This window comes from Corvus moneduloides, chromosome 8 (genome assembly GCF_009650955.1).
Source record: "Corvus moneduloides isolate bCorMon1 chromosome 8, bCorMon1.pri, whole genome shotgun sequence".
Classification (NCBI taxonomy): domain Eukaryota; kingdom Metazoa; phylum Chordata; class Aves; order Passeriformes; family Corvidae; genus Corvus; species Corvus moneduloides.
The window spans coordinates 17,926,238-17,940,596 of NC_045483.1; the positions used below are offsets into that span (position 1 = coordinate 17,926,238).

General features: G+C 42.3%; 2 protein-coding genes across 5 annotated transcripts in view; one reads left to right on the forward strand and one right to left on the reverse strand.

The window, feature by feature from the left end:
- DRGX (dorsal root ganglia homeobox) overlaps positions 1–14,359 on the forward strand; it is a 43,378-nt gene that overhangs the window by 26,392 nt on the left and 2,627 nt on the right. The window lies entirely within an intron of this gene.
- Positions 1,110–14,359, reverse strand: part of C8H10orf71 (chromosome 8 C10orf71 homolog) — a 52,692-nt gene continuing 39,442 nt past the window's right edge. For all 4 annotated transcript variants that reach the window (XM_032116606.1, XM_032116607.1, XM_032116604.1 and 1 more), the window contains 2 exons: positions 12,031–12,202; positions 1,110–10,294 (listed from right to left, as the gene is read on the reverse strand). In XM_032116606.1, coding sequence (XP_031972497.1) covers positions 5,503–10,119 — 4,617 coding nt within the window. In that variant the 5' untranslated portion in view covers positions 10,120–10,294; positions 12,031–12,202 and the 3' untranslated portion in view covers positions 1,110–5,502. The remainder of the gene's footprint in view (positions 10,295–12,030; positions 12,203–14,359) is intronic.

Below are 14,359 nucleotides of genomic sequence, written 5' to 3' on the forward strand. Positions count from 1 at the left end.
GTCATTTTAAGCCATTCCCTATCCATTTAAACCACATAATTGCAATATTATATTTAGTGTCAGGGGACAGTGGTAAATTTGAGATCATCATAAGACCAGAATAATCATCCTAAAGACAAAATAAATTAATCATTGACCTCTGTTGTTATAATGAGGATTTCACAAAAAAACCCCAAACACAATGAAGTTCAATTTACTCAAGTGTTCCATGTTCTTTATCTCCTATAAGGCTCTGAAACAGAGTTTCTTTAATAAAAATGACTGATGTACACCAGTTGCTCCAAATTGCACATTTATATGTATTCACTAGAGCCCATGTAACCCATCATGTGCAATATCACCAGCTTCTGATGCTGCTTTTCAGTGAGAGAGGGGATCAAACTTAGAGTTCTTTATTTACTCAGAAATGAAAGAGAGTATATCCCCCAAATACAGATATGCAAACCTGTCAATGTATTTTTGGTAAAAACATAACCAGCCAACTATTCTCTTTATGGTCTGTTATACTCAATCACAGTAGCACTTTTTACTGTCAGCAAGGACTGCTTGGCTACTCAGGGATCAAAGCAGAGCAAACCTAAATAAAATTCCAGTCTGAACAAGGACTGAGCCAAAATCACTCTGAGAAGAGTCTCCACTGTGTTTCATAACACAACATAAAATAAGAGAAAATGAGGAGAAATGTGAAAAAAGACCAGTTACACACCTGGCAGCTTCCCCCAGGTAGATGGGACACAGGGAATACAAAAGCCCTGATGTCCACCAGGTGGTGGCAAGTGCTGGGTGCTGGCTCCATATCCCCAAGGTTTTCTGGCCAGACAGACCACTGCCCTCACATAGCAGGGAGGGGTGGGAATGGTAACAGGAGTCATGGGCCAAAGGTGTTTCTGCCCAGCCTCCTGCTCCCTCTCTTTAGGAAAGCAAGGAAGGGGGATGAAGCCCTGCATCCAGTCATCTCCTCGATCTTTTAATTGTATACCACACACACACATACACACACACACACACACACACACTCTTCCTTGTCAACTTTTTCTGCCAGCGTAACTGGAGATAAAATTACAATGACACATAATTACAATGAAAAAGCTGGCTAGAAGTCATTCCAGTATTATAAAACAAGTCCCATTTATTTTGTTTATTAATTAATAAATTATTATTCGCAAATACAGTTGCATTGATGGAACGCGCCGATGACACATATCTTCTTGGACAGATGACTTAGGAAGGCACTGAACACCCAAGGAGGTGTTGACAAAAATCCATGCACGTAGGGCATTTCAATGAAACTGAACTCTGTAAAACAAATCCAGCATTTTCCATGAGGAAATTCAAGCCCTTGGGACAGAGCCATGGCTGTGGGGTGGCAGTCCAAGTGTGCCATGTGACAACTGGACTGTTGGCATTGCAGTCACCCCACAAGGAGAAGGAGACTCAGAGGGAGGCAGTTCTGGCCTTAGAACCAAAGACTAGGTAAGTCAGGTTCGGCCTCAGTCACACCTGCCAAGGAAAAATCACCACTGTAAAGGAGCCTCAGGGCACCAAGAAATGCAACATGCACAAAGGTGACGTGCAGGAGAAGGAAACAGTGAAAACAATGGCTCCTGTTCCCTTCAGCCTGCTGTGCTTCCGTGCATGTCAAGAACCTGCTATGTTCTTTAGTCCTCACCACTGTCTGCTGGCAAGGCAGAATTTAGCTTGGTTTGCCTCAATACCTCTTCAACCTACAACTTAATGTCACTGTCACAAAACAGTGCTTTCCTACAACTGCTTTCATGACTATTGCACGTTTCCCATAGCACCCCTCTCCCAAAGAAAAGAGTCAATTTACAGTTCTCATTTTGCCTAGTACTGACCTCTTCCAGCCTTGTTTCCCACAGCAGCAATGGAAAACATCCCCCCAATAAACATGGACAGAATAGGGCAAAGAAAGAAAAATATTTGTTATTTGAAAAGGTGTCATTTGTCTTCCTTTCAACACACAAACATTTTGTGTTCACCATCACAGGCATTAGTGCTGTCCTGTACTGATATGAAAATGGCAGTTTTACAGGTATATTACATATATATACAGGGTTGTTTATGTGGATGCATGCATGTTTTTCTACACACACACTCCCACAGCCTCACAAGAAGTTGGCCAGCAGGGTGGTCTAGGCCAGAGACAGGTTTGCTGATTGCTCAATACCAGGCTGGGACCTGGTGCAATACTTTTATATCATTCACTCCCTGCGGCAAAGTGCTCCAGGGTAAGCTCTGGATACAAGACAAGAACCACCTTCTTATCTATTCTCAAAACTCCCCAGTTCTATTTGTTTAATTTCATACAATCATAGAATCATTAAGGTTGGAAAAGACCTCAAAAATCATTGAGTCTGACAGTTAACTTAGCACCAAGGGTTCACCACGCCTTTTGAACACTTCCAAGGATGGTGATTCAGCTGCTTCCCTGGGCAGTTTATTCCAATGACTGAGCACCCTTACAGTGAAGAAATTTTTCCTAATGTCTAATCTAAGCTTTCACGGAGCAATTTCAGGTAAATTCCTCAGGTCCTGTCACTTGTTACCTTGGAGAAAACCCTGATCTTGCTACAACAATTTAGCTACAGATTTTCCAGGTCAAAGCCCCTTCTGGGACCTGTTCAGAGACACAGTCCACTGTGAATGCAGCTCCCTGAAGCTGGCAGAAATGAAGAAGTCCTACTTGAAATGTATTTGGTATCCAAGTTAGGACTGACTCCTCTTTAGATGCCAATGTTTCAGTTCACCTTAACAGCAGAGTGAAAAATACACCCTGCTTTCCTCCCATAGCTGGGAGCAGCATAATGGGGCATCCCACTCTCCAGAATAAGAGTTTAAGAAGACCCTTGATAAAAGGGTGCAGAAGCATGCATGTCTACAAAACAAATGACAGTTAAAGAAGTAAAAGGGATGTTTTTTAATACACTCATACATTTCTGTCATCAAATTACCATCTATTTTTTCATCTGCACACAGATGCTTCATATCCATAGTTTCCCTTGGAGAGGAAGCTTTTATCCTGTGCTCTGAGAGCCTGCTTCTTGACTTGTGGCTGTTAAGGGTATTTAAATTTGTAATGTCACGCACACAAAAACAAACAAAAAAAGGCTTGTGCACTCTGATAGGCTTTAAGATTTCATAGGTTTTGTATAAATGCACCATGGAAAACTCTAATGGATCTACTTATCTGCAATTTAACATGTGGATGAGATTCTGCTCTATACTGGATAGATGTTATGCTGTATAGAGTGACAGCAACAGAGAAGTGCAACATGAATAGCACCATCAGTTGACAAAATATTTGTGATTAAAAAAAATATTTATAATAAGAGCCACTTCCCTTAATTTAACAGCTTGAAAATTAATTCTTGTTCCTGAAACACTCTTGATTTTCAATTTTTTTAAAAAAAGTTCTCTCAAAAAAAAAAGTCTCTCACAGAGACTGCATTTTCTGAATTCCAAGTCAAAGTTTGTTAAAATTTGAATATTTTCAGAACAGGACCACGGGATAATTCAGGCTCCAAAAGATCTCAGGAGGTCACTGGGTGAACCTCCTCCTCAAGGAGGGTCAGCTCTGAGGCCAGCCCAGGTTGTTCAGGGCTTTATTCAGTCAGGTGTTGAAACCTTTCCAGGGTGGAAAACTGAACAATAAATATTTATTCAAATATGGGCATTTGGCTGAATATGCTTAAAATCCAAACCATACCAGTACAAGCTTCTTCATTTCCACCCTACACCTCTGCTCAACCAAACCTACCAAATCACAAAATGTAAAACAGGTGAAATGAACCTTAGAAAATCATTAAAGGCTAAATCCAAATCCCGTTGTAATGAATGAAGTGATACCCCTAGTGTTTGTCTAAGAGAAATGTTTTAATAAGTGGCTGGTGGGACCAGGACAGGTTGGCTCTTGTCACGTGGCTCTTGTCAGGGATGGAGGAAGGCTGAGAGCTGAATTAAGGAAGGACAAAAACCACAAGGTGGGTCTGTGTCCCAAGAGAGGCTTCAGGCCTGGGAAATTTACTGAAGAAAATCTCTGCCATAAGTATTAACACTGGGACAGTGGAGCAGTGCCTGTGTCCTGTCTCCACATTGTATTCGTTAACAAAAGGCCTGATTCATCCCTTTCTTTTCAGGAAGTCAAGAGCTGCTTCACTGAAAAAAATCCTGTAAAAATTGCCTAAGATATGAATCAGGCTGAAAGTCACTGGCATAATTCTTCCTAAGAGCTTCTGCACTTCAGTTGTAACTGGGGAAAACAGTATGAAAATGAGACAGAAAAAACTAAGCCAATACTCCAAATATAGGTATTTATAGGCAGGCACATTACATTCAATTTTTCCATCTTTTCATCTGGGTTCCCTGATTATCTATGATGATTAAAAAGAGCTTATACAAGGATGAGTGATATTTTCATACAGATCTTTTGAAGAAAAGCGATAATTCAAAGAACTTTTCTAGAAATTAATACTTTGGACATTTTGAATCTTTTGTTTGTTTGTTTGCTTGTTTGTATTAAATCACAGAATTCACAAGACCAAAATCAAGTACATTTTTCAGATTTTAAAAGTTAGTTCCATGTTTCGGTGGGAGCCTGAAAACAAAACAAAACACATTTCAATTACAATAGCAAAGAACTTCTTGTCCTAACAAACAATTAAATATAGTTGTGGGATTTCATTCAATCTTACTCCTCACCAAAATATTTCAAGCCAAGTATCAAGATAACCTGAAGTTTGAAGTTGCATTATAAATAAACACTGACTCTGGGGGAACCTATTGTGATGTTACCAAGAAATACAAAGAATTCAGCAGCATGTTAGTGGGCACTGCAAAAGTATATGAGAAGTCTAGAGCAGCTGCAACTGTAATCTGGTTGTTTAAAAGGGCTTTTTTTGACATGGCTGCTGTATTGTGCATCCAGTATACAATCTTCTTGTCAATGACATCAGGGCAATCAATGTGTGCAAAATATGAATCTTGCATGTATGGCTTATTTGTAGCCACATGCTTTCTACCTGTCAATATAGTTCAAAGGCAGTGAGTGAGGAAAGTTCAGTAGACGCAGCATCAGTCCTCGGTCTCATAGGATGGATAGGGTGGTCTCATAGGTTTTATTTTGTATCATGTATCATGCAATACATCTGGCCAATAGGACATTTGCTTTGGCTATCCCAGCCTCCTTAATGGCAAAGCAGCAGCAGCAAGCAGTGGCTTCATATTGTCACATGTATTTGTCTATCTGGCGTTGCCCCTTCATCTCACTGATAATTTGGTGCTTATTCAATTTCATTTTCTTCAGAGTGGTCATTACCTTGCATCTTTCAACATGAACAGCTTTCATTTTCTTTCCCACCCAAACCACAATGAGATTCAGACAAAGTGTTGTACAAACATCAAATCTGCATGTGTTTTTGTGTGCATGTGTCTGTCCAAACAGTTCTTAAAAACACTAGCTGGCATGTTTTGTTTCTTCATTTTTCAAGACACTCCTTCAGCAGCAAAATCATCTAAACTGGTGAGGGTGACAATGCCGGTATTTTGGGTTGGGCTTACATCCTTTCCTAAGTGAACTTGGGTTTCTCTGGCATTTTGATGGTAGGAGTAGGAGGCTGGTTCAGCGTAGGGCTGAGTATCCACAGATTCAGTGTATCTGTAGTCCTGCTGGGCATCTTCAGGTAGTTCAGCTGGTTCTGGTCCAGCGGGCACTGACCAGGCAGGTTCAGAGAGTTGAGAAGGTGATTTCAGCACTGCCACTGATGAGGCTGGTAAAGGCAGCACTCTAGGGTAGGAGGCATAGGGAGAATTCTTAATTTCTGAAGAGGTGGACTGGTGTAAGTTCTGTTCCAAGGAAGGGACTGAGACTTGAACATATTTGCCAGTTTCTGGGTCATAAAATGTCTTTAAATTAACTTCGGCTGGTAAATCAACTACATAGTATTGACCGGAGTCAGGGTCTTGGAGGAGTTTCCGCTGGGTTGAAGAGGATGAAGGGCTCATTGCTGGTGCAAGTCGAGGTTTTCCAGTACTGGTTTCTGTGGGAGTAAAAGTTGAGTGAAGGGGAGGATGAAGGGGAGAATATCCTAAGGGTGAATCAGATACTATTGTCTCTCCAGAATGAGTAGGCTTTCTCCCTACAGCATCTGTATGCTCAGTCTGAGGGTTTTTCTGCTGCTCTTGCACTTTTTTTCTCCTGTTTGCCAGCTTTTTAGCCCGACGCAGAGCCTTTTCTGTTTTTGGTGGCACAGTGGGTGGCTTGCCTGCTGGTCTCCCACCAAGTCCCCTGGGCTCCAGTCTTCCAGCTTCCCCTGCAATGTCAGAAAGTAGATTCCTCTGTGCTGAATCAATCATCTCTTCTGCAGGCATATAAGCTTGCTTCTCTAGTGTCACGTTTAACAAGGCAGGGTTTGTAACATCCTCTCTCTCTCTAAGGCTGGAAATAGTTGGTTTATCTGACAATGAACTGGCAGCAAGAGCGTGCATCATGCCTCCTGACCTGGGGCTTGTAACAGCAGAGCATGAAAGATTGTCTAACAAAACTGGTGCACCTTCTGTATGTAGGATGTTCTCTAAAGTGTCATTGGAGACAGAAGAACATGTGTGGTCCTCTAACATGGAGCCAGTCACAGGGGAAATTGTCTCCCTAGTGATTATTTTTTTTGCACAAGAGCCCCCTTTACGGTTAGATAAATGATGATTCTTAAAGTAATTTGTCTTTCTTTTTGCAGGATAGCTGGGGTTGTTTTGTGCTTGGTCATTTTCCAGACCTATAATTGGCTGTGTCAAGCTGTGTCTTGCCTTTGTAGGCTTCTTTTTACTTCTGCAGACACTTTCTTCATTCATTTGCCCAAATTTATTTAACAAAGCACAAGCTGTTTCATCTTCTTCCGTCAGTTTTCCAAATGAAAAGCTCTCTGTGTCTTCCAGAAGACTGGGATCCAGTGCTACTGAAGTAGATCCAGGCTCACTGGCTTCTTTTTCTCTGTCAGTTGCTCCATCTCTCACATTCTGCTGCCCTCTGTGTCTCGATGCCCACCAGCCAGCCTCCTGGGCATGCAGCATGTTTTGGTGCTGCTTGTAAACTGCTGGGGACATAAACTTACGTTCCATTTCCTTATAACTGCTGCTCACTGTATCATCCAGGGAAAATGACCTGAGTAGGGGCAGCTTGACAGCCCTTATTACCTGAGGTGACCTGAATGTGTTATCTTTAATCATAAACAGACTGGGTTTGGTTGAGCTTGAAGATGATGGTGTTTGTGGCTCCTCAGACCTGGGGACGGACATGTCTCTTATGCTGTCAGATGCAGAATTTGTGCTGTTGGCCTCTTCCCTTTTCTCTCTCCCTAGTTTCTCTTTCACCAAGCTCCTCTGTTCATTCCCAGTAACACTTCCCTCCCTCTTCTCTGCTGCACCAGTACTAGGGCTGATACAAGCATAATATTGCAGTTCATCTTCCCCAACCCCTTTCCCTCTCTCCTTGTGTATTTTCTTACTTCCTGATTCCATTTCACTGTCAGTCCTCTGGCTTTCTTGGAGGCATGTCTGCTGCATCAGGGGCACTGGCAGAAATGGCTCTTCCTGAAGTGGTTGCTCCACTGTGGAGACGAAGGATTGCTCTGAAGAGCTAGTGCTTCTTTTGCCTCGTGCTTCGTGGCCAGGTACCACAATGCTGGTTTGGCTGCTGCTATAAGGTACATCTTCTTCTGGTGAGAGTTGGTTTAGGAGTGTTTTGAAGGCAAAATTTTCATTCTGAACAGAAGCTTGCCTTTCATGTTCCTCACCCTGCTCACTGCGATTTTGCATGGGCTGCCCAGCTGTTGTATCTACATTGTGTCTACTGAATGGTCTCTGTGCTGGATACTGCAGATGTTTTCCTGAATCAGGTTCACTTGATTCATGTCTGAACAAGGGGAAATTTTCATTATCCCTTGTGTTTTTAACCAGATCTTGGTGTTTTGAATTGTCTTGCTGCAAGCTATCTTCGGTTTGGTAAAATGGAAGGTCTTCTGTTGTCTGGGGTGAACTCAAAGTCAGACAGTTGTCTGTAAAGTGTTCAGTTAAATCAGTTTTACTGTCCTTTTCACGAACACTGCTAGACAATACAGAAGCTATATCACTCAATTCATCTTTCTCTGTAATATTTTTCTCACTTTTGTCATGCAAAGTCGAGAGTGAGGCATTTATTTTAGTAGTGTCCTGCATATTTTTCCTTGTTTTATTTTTCTCCTCCAAGGCCCTTAACAGGGGAGAAGGGGTATAAATGCTTTTAACACGTTTGCGCACATCCTTTAAGTTGAATAACAGACTTGATGCTGTCAACCTGTAACTATCCCACGACCTGTAATCATCTAAGGTGCTCTCCTCATGGTCTCTTGAAGCTGTGCTCTCTGTGGGAGGAGGTGTCAGTGGGATCAGCTCACTTTCAACAGTGTCCACCTCCTGTTTTGGTGGTATGACAGGCGTTAGGAGTTCCGTGATGTTGAAAGAGGGACTGATCGATCCAGGGGAGTTTGCCTGTTTAGCCACAGGAGTCATGTCCATGTCAGGGTCAGCACCAGTTGCCTTTTCAGACAATGAGGTCTTGTGGCTGTCTGTGAACTTCTCCTTTGCAGCCTGTCTCTTCCCTGCTGCCCTTTCTGTAGCCCTCTGTCTCCTCCAGGGTGGACAGGTATTGCCCAGTTGGGGGTTGAGGGATTCCTCTTCAGTTAAGGTGGCCTGGGGTTTTGGTGGAGGTGGACTGGGTGTCTCAAACATGAGTGAGGGTGAAACCATCCTGTAGGACACAGACTGGGGTGACACAGAGACTTGGGACAAGGCAGTGGGGGAAAGTGGAGCTGGAATTGGGAGTGGTGGCACAGGAGGGGCTTCAGGGGTAGGGGGTGTTGAGGGGTGGCCAGGTCGGGTGGGGGGTGGGAGAGGAAGTGCTGGTGGGGCAGGAGGTGGCCGAAGGGGACCCTGGTGTACATGATTCCTAGGGGGAGGTGTGGGAGGGAAAGCAGCAGGAAATTTGGTTTCTGAAGGGACGGGACCCTGAGGTACAGCTGGGAGAGGGAAAGCAGCTTCTGGTGGAGTTGGCTTCATCTGAAAATCTTTCTCTTTCTTCTTAGCAACAGTGGTCGTGGCAGGTGACAATTTATGTTCGTGTGTGTGGGATCCTTTAACAAGTGGTGATTCTTCCACGTATTCAAGACCTTCCTTTTTCATTTTTATGTCAACAAATTCCTCCTTTTCCGTCAATTTTTTATGATGAACATTCCATGATTCAAAAGCACTATTCTCACTGTGAAGAAAATTACCTTTTTTTGCTGGCTCATTTACTTTCAAGTTTCTGTTTTTTAAAGCCTTTTTAGAAGAATGGGAAAAATTTGACTTGGCTATTTTTGACCTCTCAATCAGCACAGGATAATAACCATCAGAGTCCCTATAACTCAGGTCTACTTTATTAGGTCTTCTCTGTGGCTCATGTTTGCCACTGAGACTACCTTGATTAGCCTCAGAAAATTCAGAAAGTTCCTTGTGGATGCTTAAAATGTCTGTATCATCACAGGAAGCAATATCATTACCACGATTCATTTTATATTTTTGAAAGCTATTCTTAATGGGCTGCTTATTTGCTATCAGAGAACTTCCTGACCCTTGGTCTGCAGTCTTATCAAATGTCTTAATCAGCGAGGACACTTTTGAAACATGCTTATTGTTCCTTGGACCAGGGACTGGCAAATACAATTTCCCTCCCATGGCAAAGGTGTTGTTTTTAGCAATCCTCTTCTCCTCAGGAGCACACTTTGGTAACTGCTGGAATGTGGAAGCCCATATTGTATGTTCATTGTTTCTTGCTGTCAGCTTGTCACAGATATTGCTGTTCTTCATGTCATGGTTTAACGTCCCTGAGTGAATTTTAGCAGACAACTGGAGGGCGAAGTCAGGTGAAATGGAAAGTTCCGGTTCATTGTAAGGGTCTTCAAGTTCTGCTACACACAAACTTTTGAAAGCCCGATCTGTGAGGCTGCTCACCTCTCTGTCTGCATCATCCAGGAGACTCCCAATACTTGAGGAATCACTATGTCCTTCTGTATGTTTCTTATTTCCCTGCATTGTTCATGAGAGTCATGGGTGAATTATCCAAAGGATTAGTTTCAGGTGTTGAACAGGCAGGTGGCTACGTGAGGCAGATCCAGCTGTTTGCAATTCACAAGCACAAAGCCATTCTTCCAGATGGTGCTGCTGTACTTTGACTCATCTTACAGAAAAGTTGAAGGAGACTTTCTCTCTGCAAAGCCAAAAATTATAAATTATCATTTTTCTATATTAACAATATTAGACAGAAAGCATTTTCCAGATAAATCAGTCACTGACTAATTTTGTGATGCCAGCAACACAATGAGCAACATGAAAAATCACTGTTATTTTGGCCAATTCAAGTGGCTCATGGTAGATAGTTTAATTTCTGGAAAGAGCCACTAAAAAAGTGTTTTCACCTCATATTCTTTACTTGGGCTCTTAAACAAGGACATAAGAGACAAATTTTGAGTACTTCCCTTACCATACCTTCAACCATAAAGACTTCCAAGTGCTGTGCATCCATTTAGAAAAGAAGGTTACCCATTTTTTGCCAGGAAGAATTAGTAACAAAAATTACTTTAAAAAAGATGTCACTGAGTACATCATTGCACACTAAGTCCAAAATGAAAGAAAAGTCGATAAAATTTATTGTCACAGCTTTGTCATGACAATTGCTATGAGCACAACCCTTGTTTGAGAAAACAGAATGGTACTACAGGTAAAAAGGATTTACTGTGCATGTTCCAAACAAATAGTGCTGGGGTACACTTTAGCCACCCATAGCAGGATATGGTTGGGTTGTGTTGGTCTGTTGGAGTTGAAGAGACTGCTAACATCAGCTTAGCCAGCAGAAGGCAGGAGTGCCTCGGGGACTGTAGCAGACCCACTAAAGTAGAACAGGGAACGTTTGGTTTCAGTTCCAGAACTGCTGAGAGCTAAAGGTAACCCATTCAACACAATTATAAGACTTCCATTAATCCCTGATTATTATACACAGCACTGAGGGTTTTGTCTATCTCCTGTCTGAGTACAGGATGGGGGAATCTTTGCATTGAACAAGTAAAAGCAAAATAGACCCTTTGGCTGCACTTGAAATCTCTACACTAAAACTCTTCACAGTTTCTCTGTAAACTTTTCAGATGATTATTCTCATATTCAAGGAATTGAGCAGAGTTTTGACTAAAGTGCAGGGAGACTCAGTTTAAAGGCATACTGCAGAGCTGGCTAAAACTCTGTAATGAAAGTCTGGTCTGTATCTCCATTTCCTCCTCCGATGGCATTACGAAGTTGTGATGAGCTGAAACACCACAGTTCACATCTACAGCAGCTTCCACACGAGTGGAAGATATCTCCATCTCAAGCTTGGATCCACTTGTAGATTACTGAGCAGTGAAGAATGCTTGTAGAACTGAGCAGTGAAATTCAGATCTAGATTTCAGCCTCTCCTCGTATCTACATACCTGATTCCACCTTGGTGTGTCTCAGTGAGACTCTTGGAAAGGACCTGTTTTTCTCTAGGATGATTTATTGCTGGTCAGAGTATGAAAAGTAAAAGGAACTAAGCTTAATCAGCTGAATTACTCTGGCTCAGTTGTTTCTTCAAATGAAAACACTCCTCACCTTCCTTTTCTATTTAAAAGAATCTCAGCCAACCTATTTTTAGGCTCCAAGTATCATAGTGAATTTAGATCCTGTCCTTCCAGCCATGCAATCCCAATGACTTATGCATAACTACAACAGATTTACAGCAGAAATAAAATAAGCCTAACAGAGCTTCTCCATCTTACTTTGTACAAAGATTTTTCGAACATGAGTTTCATGCCCCTCACACACATACATCTTTGTGTATAATGCAGCCAGAAAAAAGAGAAGACAAAAGAAAGGCGATCCTGCTCCTGGTTTTGATTCTTAACTGTTATATAAGTGAGAAATACAGGTACATACCTGCCTTAAAATTTTGCTTCTTGTTTTTAGAACTCACTCTCATACTTGTATTTGGCGTCTTTTCTGACCATCTTTAGTGAGGAGGTAGAAATAGTCCGGTGATGTAGATTCGACAGAAGTAGTGTCCCAGGATGTTTCTGACCTGCAGCATTTTTTTGATCCTAAGTGAACTCTGCAATTTGAAAACAAAGATATTTGTTTGCATGATCTGATGATTGTTTTGTTCGCTTGTTCGTTTCCATTTTACAACTATTTTAGGGCTGATTTACAGGATTTCTTACAAGAAGAGACAGCTATCCATCCCAGAGTGACAATAACCAAATACCTGGTGGATTAGATAGCTTGTGGAGTGCACTCAGGTTCCTAGCAAACAACTGTCACAATCTCCAGCACAGTCTGGTAGCCCCAGCAGGGACTGGCAGCTGAGTGAGCAATGATTTCCTGGCACTCTGCCCTTTGCAAAGGCTGAGTGACGACTCTAGGCAAAAAAGAAAAATTCTTCCCTGCTGTGCTACCCTTTCAGAGGGACTCAGAGGAAATTATGTGCCTCCACTCCACCTGTAGATGACTTTCTACTGTCAACAAACACAGGCATCGATCTGGCTGACTTGGAACTAATGCAGCTGAGGTTTGAAAGTCCATGGTTTTCACTGTCCCTCTGGTAAAGGAGAGGAAAGGTGGACAGCTGGCATGGTGAGGGGCAGTAAACAAAACATCTTTTTGCTTCCATGCATGAGTCAGAGGCAGGAGATGCTAAAGGAAAGCTCAGCCACAGTGAACATGAATTGCTCCCATTCTTCTGCTGTGGAAACCCCCAAGGTTCAGGCCAGTTTGCTTAATCTTTGCAAGAATATATCAATTTCCTACAAGGAGAACTGTCTGGCCCTGAGGTAATGCAGATAGCATAGTCTTCTCTAAGGAAACTTTTGAGTCAGCTCGTGATATTCAAAACCTACTGGCAAAAGTGGCAACAAGGGCTCACCCATTGTGATTGTCGGCTGCACCTTGCCTGAGGAAGGGCAGTTATCAGTGTGTTTAGGGATAGGCCTGTAGCAATCACAGCTTTTTGTTGTCTAAGATGTGTGGGTAAAATAAAACTAAAGAAAAAACAAGCAAACAAAAACCAGTGCTACATCTGGTTGCAGCCAGATGGAAAAGGGTATCCTCACTCCTGAGATGTGCAGTCAGTTCTCTCTTTGCTCAGAGGTTAAATTACAATTTTACTGCTTCTGGGGTACTCTTAACTGTGCAAAGCCAACACAGCCATGGGAGATGGTGATTAAGTTCTGTCTCACTCATTAACGGGGCTGCTGACTAAATTCCAGTAGCACAATGTTTATCAGTACTTACTGGTGGTGGTGCCTAAACTAGGAGGAATCTTGGCTTTCAGATCTCATGGACGGAGGTCTGGAGAAATATATTGTCCCTTGTAAACCGAGAACTTTTGCTGAAAAGTGAGTAGAGTAACTATAAACACTGAGATCATGATGTAATCCCAGCAATTATTTTCCTAGATGGAGTCACTGCCACAAAAACAACTCGGCGCCACTGATTAAGGACAGAATAGTGACTGTCCCTGTCTCTGAAATCTTTGTGATGATCCTTGTCTTGCCTGGACATAATATGAGTGCTTGTGAAGTGTAATGTTTCAACCTGGAAAAGCTGTATCTACACCACAAGTTCAAGGTGTAGATCATTACTGGGACTGGATGGAAACAGCAACACTGTACTGGTGTAGCTATTCCTTGTGTAAGTATGACAACTACTTCTTAGGCAAAGAAGCTGCTCCTGACTGGTTTAATAACCTGGTAAAGTCCCATTTCTTTACCTTTTTGGACAAACATGGCAGCTAACAAGAAAGGTGCAGTATCTGAGCTTAGGTCAGGATTCAGCTAGTTCAAACATTTAGGGATGTCTGAATTTAGTCTTTTTAAGGAGAGGAAAGCAATGCTGGGCATCTGGAACTGCTTGAAAATGCTGAGAAATGTGTGAAGTGTTAGCAGTAGGCATCATCTGATATGAGCTACTGAAAAAGTTTGCGTGAACACAGATTTCAAGCAGCTTAATCAGAAACCAACCTCCCCTCTCTTTCAAATAGGAGGCTTTTTTCAGTGCCTCTCTTAAGTGCCTAGCAAGCTGTGATGAGGAGGTTAAATTACAGATACTATTCCTGGCCTGGCACAGACTGAATGTCAGCCTTTTTTTTTCACTAGACAGGAGCTGGGTAAACCAGCAAACTTGGCTGGAGTGAATGACATCACTGCTGCTGCAATATATAAAGGGCCAGTTGGTTCCCCCCACCCCCTTGGGCTGGTATTTGGCTGAGTGG